This window comes from Dryas octopetala, chromosome 6 (assembly GCF_963921425.1).
Source record: "Dryas octopetala chromosome 6, drDryOcto1.1, whole genome shotgun sequence".
NCBI lineage: Eukaryota > Viridiplantae > Streptophyta > Magnoliopsida > Rosales > Rosaceae > Dryas > Dryas octopetala.
The window spans coordinates 6,054,403-6,063,313 of NC_141371.1; the positions used below are offsets into that span (position 1 = coordinate 6,054,403).

An 8,911-nucleotide genomic window follows, 5' to 3' on the forward strand; every position below is an offset into this window, starting at 1 on the left:
ATAAAGGGTAAATTTGGAAAAATATACAAAATACATTAAAAAAGGAGATGGAGTGCAAACGGAGAAAAAATGAGTGCGAAAATCGCCTCCCTTTCCAATACAACTTTATTTTGCTTGAAATTGTTTTGACATGCTAATCTAGTGTCACCAATTTACTTAAATTATAACACTAGCTAATATTAATTTCAAAGATATTGGGTTTTCATTTTTGAATTATCATTATCGTTCTGCCTATTGTTTGAAGGTATTAACTAATGCTCACTTAATGAACTTAAAATGAGGGACAATGCATTTCATGATCCTATTTAACACATTTGTTGAAACCGATAAATATTAAAGTGAATCAAACTTTTATCTCTCATTTTTGTGTCCTTAAATAAGCACTTCTGTAACTATTAATGGATGACACCAAAAAGCCAATTATATATTGTTTGAAGTACAATTATTGTATTGTTTATAAATTTATTAAAGAAGTTTTCGTTAAGAGATCTCTAAAATAATTTTATTTAAGGAATTCTTTGTGGGACCCACTCCACTTTGTATTTTGATAATTAGAATCATCTACTTTTTCAGTCTTTATTGAAGAATCATTATTGGAAAAAATTACATTTATTAGGAATTAACCATCATTTTAAATGTTTATTGAAAGTATTTTATTTATCTATTTATTTGAACAAAACTAGTTATCTTAATGATTTTTTATTAATCTAATTTTTTTGCATATATAATATTTGAATAAAACCTTAAAAAATTATTGAAATACAATATAAAATGAACCACGTGCATAAAAGTAATACACCAGAAAGATTATTAGCCAAAAGGCCCAAACAAAAGGGGAAGGGTAATGAAAAACATGAAGTCCCAAGTTTATTCCAGCAAGCCCATAATTAAGAAGGCTTAGCCCTTGCCCGGTGGTATACATAGCCATGAGGTAGGTCGATGCGAATATTAATTACTCGATCTCGACTGATCGAGTGTGCTCGAGTGTGCTCGATCTCCATTGACTGTGGTGGATCCTTGCTTGCAGAGACAATTTGCTGTAAATCGCATGCCCTGATAGCAAAGACTTCAACTTTTTTGTGGGCCTTGAGAGTTCTTTTGGAGAAGGTTAATTCGGAAAAGGAGTACTCGTTTTCGGATTGCGATTCACAAGCCCAACTTAGAAGTTGTTCTCCATAGAAATCACCTTTCTTAAGATGGCTAATAGTGCTTGAGGAAGCAGCAGTACTCGTTCCACCATTAATAATATTATTATTGTGGGTGTAGGTTATTACAATGCCTTGCGTGATGAAGAGCATCATATCAAGTGGTTCCCCCTGCTGAATAATATAGCTGCCTTCAGTGTACATCACTGGCTCAAGACGCTTGTAGATTACCCTCAACAGTTGTTCGCCCATACTTGGCGCCAACTAAGGTCAAGTACACATGTAAGGAACATAGTTTTAATTTTCGTAATTTTTGTCCTATAGTACTATGCCTGCCACATCGAATTTTTGTCTTTAAAATAAGTAATGTTAATATTTTAGACTTGTTTGTTATCATTATATAACATTACAGGATTAAAACTATCAAAATTGAACTACAAGTCTACGTACAAGACGAAAGGAAAAAATCATTAAAACTATAGAGACCAAAAATGCAGCAGTATTACATAATACATATGATACAAATCATACAAGTACACTCATAAAAAACACACCAAAACTATATAAGGCTGACTTGCATATATCTTTTTAATTTCACTCGTACACAAGACACACGTACACTCTCGATCACTTACTACTTTTCACGAATTACTGTACACCTCATACCTACGCTAGACTACCTCTAGCTCTTTCTTGCTACACCCAAAGAGGATTTCATATGCTCCCATTGTAGTAGCTTAAGTTGCCAAAACCAATTGCTAGCTAGAAACGTACTATTTACAGCCCACAAGTTTTTCAAGTTCATAAAATCGAAAATAATAATAATATATATAGTCTTTTTCTTTGCAAAAAATGGATGCAGATTTTTTATATCATTTTTCGATTTTATTCTAAAAAAAAAAGGATATAAAATTATCGATTAAGACATATGCTTTGATTATTTTAAGTTTAATTATTGCATCTTTTTACATATGTTTCTCGGTTAAATTTTAAGTTTTAACTAGTTAAGACTTTAAATATAATCTTAAAGAATAATTCTCTTCTCTACAAAATAGTACCATGTCAAGAATAAGAAAAAAATCATATATAAAAGCCATGTTTGAAATAAGAAGCAGACTTTTTGCACATTGAAAAATTGAGAGCGATAAGAAACGTCTAGAAAAACAACATTTTTTTCACAAATAGAGACCGAGGAACTTACTTTTTGTAGCGTAGGCAAGAAGAGATGGCGTTTGATACTTCTTTGAAGTTCCTCTGGAAGAATAGAGAAAACATTGTCCGCAACAAGATCTTCGTGGTCTTCAAGCCATTTCTTTACCATATAATTAATCACACGCTGCATAGCAGGGAGGCCATATTCCGATAACATGAATTTTACTTTTGGATCTATGGTGTCCGCCTTCAGCCAAATCCTATATTCTTTATCAACTGCCTGCATAAATGTCTATTTCACAACAAGCAGGTTCAACATTACTTCAACAACAGATCGATCCAAGATGAAAATATTTAATTTCTGATCATTCAAGGAAATGGGAACGCATGATCAAGTTTTAGTTTTTTATAAATAATAGAATTAAGATAAATTTGAGTAATGTCATGGAGAAGGTCTTCACAGTTCGCCTTTCAGTATTTTAGCCAGTAAATTATGTATCCGTCTTATAATCAGATAAGCCAGCCAACATATATACATGAAACTGCTCAAATGAGAAAAAAAAAAAATTATAGAATTTTAAGTTTTTTCATCCTTAGATTTTAGATTTTTATCCTTAGATAAGATATAAGTTTCAAAATAGCATATGTTAATTTAATGAATGCCGCTATTCAAACCCAATGTATTTTTTTATCAGTAATTCCAACACTTTAATTAAAATATAATCTCTTATTTTATCCTGATAACTAAAAAGAACATATTAATTAATAAACAAACCTTATATTTATTTAATATTTTAAAGTTTATTCAGTTTTTTTTTTTTTTCAAACTAAAAAATAAAAAATAAAAGAAAGCAGCCAAAACCCATTGTCTCATCCCCACCAGCAGCAGTCCAGCCCCGCCACCACCCCTCTCTCTGATCTCTCTCTCTCTCTCTCACTTTCTTCCTTTCATGATTTGCAGACCACCGAAGCAAGGGAGCCGACGGCCATTCCCGCCTTCAAATCGGAGCGGCTAATCCCAAGGCCCATTGTTTTTCCAAGACACCACCAGTGAGATTTAAGAGGAAGATGGTTGATCGTTGGAAGATTTAAAACTGTAACTATTGGTGATGAGAGTACTATTAAGACTGTAACTACTAATTTTTCGTCATCATCTCTACTACTAACTACTTTTAGATCAACCTTGCTTGCAGGGAAAGATCTATGAGAAATATGGTCTATCAGCCCCGGTACCAATTGGTACCTTCGTGCTCTTAATAGTCTCATCTTTTACTAATACTTACACTTAATAGTCTCAACTTAAGAGTGTGCTTGCAACTGTTGGGTATAAATATAATAATAAATGTTTATAATTTTAATTTATAATTATGTGTAAAAAGTGTGATGAGGATAAAGATAAATTTGTTGGGTTTAAAGAGTAGGAATAAGTTGAATATAGACCGTATAGTGTTGGGTGTGTATGTTGAATTTTTATAAGAGTATTTGTGGAAAAATTGTTGGGTGTAATAATAAATTTTTGTAATTTTAATTTTGAAAGTGGGTCTAAATAGTATATTAGGACTACTGATAAAAAAAGTGTGTAATATGTTTAGTATAGTTATGTATACGTTCATAATTTAGTAATAATGTACCTGCGTGTATGTCAAGGACTAAACAAAAATCTAATTTAACATCCGAGTATAATTAATGAGAAATAAAACTTATCCAATTAAAAATTAAAATCTACTACCAAACAAAATTATAAGGAGTTTTGAGCTTAAAGAAATAAGTTAAATAAAGACTCATCACCAACCTGTAGATGTCCGAGGAGATATATAAATAGGAATAAGCCAGATATAGAAATAAAAATCACAAAGAGGGCTTCCCATGCGGTGTTGCTGGTATTCAGGTTTGAAGCAAAAGAACTGCAAAAATAAAATGCAGCAATATATAAAATCCAATATCTTAAAAACGAACCCAAAAAAAAAAAAGAACACAAAGGCTTCTTCCAATGCAGTATAACTATATGCGAAGGATAAGACTTGTGAATGTGGATCGAGAAATTTTCAGAATTTCAGTTATTATATTAAAATTTAATTAAATATAAAAGAAAAATTAAGAATATAAGAAACTTATCTATATATAAAAGAATTTCTCTTATAAATATGATCTAGTAATGTAAGAGAAATCATATTTTGGTACCATATGTGTATCACCAACTTTGTTGTTTTATTAATGAGACGGGAAACGGAATATAGGGATGGGAAACCCATTCTTCAGTAGAAATTGAAACAGTAACGGATAATTTATCTCGAGATCTAAACAAGAAATGGGGTGGCAAACGAGCCCATTGGCCATTAGGCCCATTACCATCTCTGTCTTGACACACACGTATATATATATATATATAGTTAATGAAATGCGCAATGACTATTGAAAATTCTTTGAAAAAAATGTTAGAATGTCTTTGAAAATTCTTTTATATAGAAAGTGTGTCATCCTGTAGGCCGGGCAACATAATCAATGGTTAGCGTCATCCTCCCTTGTCAATGTATAAAAGTGCATAATCCTTGTCAATGTATAAAGTGCATAAAGGATTATCGTATATGATTTCATACGAATCCTTTATATATGGATGATCCGGCCACATATGGATATGAGATTTACTCGTATTTGTTAAGCAAATGTATAGTTGGCTAACCATATATTACTGTATATTTACTACTTTTAACTAATCTATTCTTGTGAAATTGTTTTTTTTTTGTCTACATTTTTGTAATATGTTCAATATGCAACAACAAAAGGGTTTATATGTGCAAACCTCAAATTTCGTAAACCCCACGAGAAACATTGCAAGAATTTTTGTGAAATATTTGTTGACCTCACTACGCCAGTCTGAAGAGCACCAAGAAATATACCAAAATCGAATTCCGTTGTATTTGGTGGATTTATAGGGCATAAATCATTCAAAAGTGTAATATTTTTGAACGTCCTTTGATCACAATTAAAATAACTATATGCACATCTATTTTCTCTTTTACAAGCATGTTTCCAACAACGTATCTGTTTCTGAAGAGAAAAAATACCAAAATACCTGAACAAACAAGAAGCACTAAGTTAATTAATAATCGGACACATAAAATTCTAAAGCACCGATTTGAAAAGAAAAGTGCAACTCCACTTAAGTGACAAGCAATACCAAAACTAGCTATCATATCATAGCATGAGAAACGCTAGCTATCTTCTCTCCTCTGCTTATGTTACAAATCCATAAAATATTTATTTCAAAATTACATAATAGTCGTTGTGGGTCTTTTTTTCCTATAAAAGTTAAGGAGTTTTACAATTTTATCCCACATACTTTCGTCAATTGACCTATTTCATTTGCTGAGATCATATATTTTGTTGCCTAAAAAATATTGATTTGCCATTTTGTTTTTTTATTACTTTTTATCATGAAATTACAACATTACTCTTGATTTGATTTAGGATTTAGAATTTTGGTTTTCTGTCCAAAATTCGGGAGCTAAACCCTAAAATCGTAAACAACTAATTTTCTAAATTAAATAAAAAAGAGCATGTCCTTTAAAAAGAAGAAACTCTAACTTTAGAAAAAAAAGAGTTACATACATCGCAGTTATTATTTATCTTAACAGTAAGCATGCAACTATGCAAGTGTGCAACCAATCTATTAAATTATTAATATTAAAATAATAATAAAAAATGCCCTAAAATATATTATTTTTTCGATGAGTTTATATGAACAGTTAAAAAAAGGCGATGGGTGTCGTAGAGTTCGTACCAAAAGACTCGTATAAGTTATAACTATAAATTGTTGAAGATGTGGGTTATGTATTTTTTTTTTTTTCCGAGGTACTGGGTTATGTTAAAATTGTGGAATTTACAAACTTTTTATTAATTATCATAAATAAAAAATAATAATGACTAAATGTTGTACATATAAAAATCCAAATCAATATCATGGGTGAAATGAAAGATAAATGTTTAGTTAATTTTAAGTACATGTAGATTCTAGAGTATATGCGGCAAAAAAGAAAATAGAAGTTACCGACGAGAATAAGGTAGATAAGTCATAACTCATAAGTTAAATTTCACAATAAATTAAGATAAAATAGACACTTACATGACAAGCAAGTAGGTATAATGTGAAATTGACTACAGCTGGAATCCATAATTTATTGTCTCTGCCAGGAAGTTGTGGGTCAAGTTGGAACATGTTTAGTCGCTTACAGAATCTGCATATGGGTAAAAGTCGTGCCACATATACTAACGTAATAAGTGCGTTGAGAATCTTCATTGTGTTTAAAGATGTTGAGCCCCTCATTGTTGGAAAGAAAACTAAAATGACTAGCTGCACAAATTACACAACACAAGTTAATTAATTAATTAATAAGAAAAACAAATAATTAATTACTCCAGAATTAGAGGCTTCTCTTACTTGTGGAATAGGGGGAACAAATAAAGTTCCAATTGCCATGTTTGACTGAAATTGACTCCCAAATGATCTTAGTACATTCCTTAAATACTGACTTATTTTGGGGTCGACAGTCGACCCAAGTATGTTTAAGTCGACCAGAAAGGTAAACAAGTCTTGAAACAGTTTTTGGCACTGAAGGAAGATCTACGAGTAGTACTCGCAAAAAAAGAGCTATTTTCTTCAATGTTTCGTCAAACATGAGACACTTGCTCTTATCGTCGATGATAATAATATACAAGAACAGTGGATCCAGTAAGAGAGAAAAACAACTTGATATAAAGTAATCATCAACACGATACATAAAATGAAGTATTTTCCTGATTCTTCCCTGCTTATCTCTCATAGCAGATACCTTCCCCTTTTCAATCTTTGAAGTCCAATATGTTATACTACTGAACAAGACGTACACAACAACACAAAATTGCAACCCATGATGAGAGATCGATTAAGAAGAAACATTAAAGTATTGGTTTGGTTTGATGCAAAGTTTATTTTAAACGAAAGAAAAATGGTCTTCATTAATGAGTTTAAGAAACAAACCTCGCTTGCTCCATTGAGCACTCATCATCAGAGTTCGCCATATCCCTGCAAGCTATACATTAAAGGAGACCATACACTGAAGCTATTTATAGGTATAGTTAGTTGGAAAAATCTTAGCAAAATGCCTCGACTTTTCCCTCTTGTCTCAGTTGATGATGCGACATTCAAATTATTCCAATTAAGTATTCCCTTGTTTACTTAAGTACCAATCAAGGATTTTCTGTCAATTCCGTCGTAATCGCCATTTAAAATTGGTTATGTGACCTGCATTTGACGAATTTGTGAGAGCAAAAATTTTAGCAAAATGCTGCAACTTTTACTCCTTGTTTCAATTGAGGATGCGACATTCCAAGTATTTGATTAAAGACTCTTAGTTTTTTTAAGTACCAATCAAGGACATTCCGTCAATTCAGTCATAACCGCAATTTAAAATTTGTGAGGGCAAAAACGTCTTTTCTTCTAAAAAAGAATATCATTAATAGAATTTTAAAAAAATTAAAATTAAAAGAAAAAGAAAAAAACAGGGGGTAGGATACACAAAACCCTCCCACCCCCACCCACCTCAATTCCCCTCTCCGGCCATCGGCCGACAACTACCTCATCCCCTATGCAGTGACCCATTTTCTCAGCAACAAGAAAAAGAAGAAAAAGAAAAAGAAAAAGCATAAGAATAAGAAGAAGAAAAAGAAAGAGAAGGGGAAGTAGACAAAGAAAAAAGAAAAAGAAAAAAAAAAAAAAAGAAGAAGAAGAAGAAGAAAAAGAAAAAGAGGGGAAGTAGACAAAGAAAAAAAGAAAAAGAAAAATAAGAAGAAGAAGTAAAAGAAAAAGAGGGAGAAGTAGACACAAAGTGTTTCAATTAAAGACTCTTAGTTTACTTAAATATCAATCAAGGACATTTCGTCAATTTAGTTATAACCGCAATTTAAAATTTGTGGGGGCAAAATGTCTTTTTTCTTAAAAAGAATATCATTAATAGAATTTAAAAAACAAATTAAAAGAAAAAGAAAAAGAAAAAGAAAAAAGAGGGGATAGGTGTCCCCCCCTCCCACCCACCTACATTCCCCTCTCTGGCCACTGGCCGACAACTACCTCATCCCCTACGCAGTGACCTTCTTTCCTCAGCGACAAGAAAAAGAAGAAAAAAAAAAGAGAGGGGTGAGTAGACACAAAGTGTTTCAATTAAAGATTTTTAGTTTATTTAAGTACCAATCAAGGACATTCCGTCAATTCAGTCATAAATTTGTAAAGGCAAAAACGTATTTTCTCCCAAAAAAGAATATCATTAATAGAATTAAAAAAATTAAAAGAAAAAAAGGGGGGGGGGGGGGGGGAGTAGACACAAAACCCTCCCACCCCTACCCATACCCATCTCCATTCCCTTCTCCGGCTACCGGCCAGCAACTACCTCATCCCCTGCCCAGTAACCCCCTTTCCTCAGTGACAAGAAAAATAAAAAAGAGGGGGAGGAGGCACAAAACCCTCCCACCCCTACCCACCTCCATTCCCCTCTCCAACCACTGGCTGACAACTACATCATCTCCTTGCACAGTGACCCCCTTTTCCCAACGACAAGAAAAAGAAGAAAAAAAAAAAGGGG

At 32.3% G+C, this 8,911-nt stretch overlaps 1 protein-coding gene across 1 annotated transcript; it reads right to left on the reverse strand.

The window, feature by feature from the left end:
- Nucleotides 1-887: 887 nt before the first annotated feature.
- Nucleotides 888-6,463, reverse strand: LOC147281652 (cyclic nucleotide-gated ion channel 1-like). The gene is made up of 5 exons (XM_086248124.1): nucleotides 6,421-6,463; nucleotides 5,098-5,370; nucleotides 4,090-4,201; nucleotides 2,347-2,589; nucleotides 888-1,409 (listed from the first exon to the last, which is right to left on the reverse strand). Coding segments are annotated over exons 1-5 (1,152 nt in total). The 5' UTR covers nucleotides 6,423-6,463.
- Nucleotides 6,464-8,911: the final 2,448 nt, after the last annotated feature.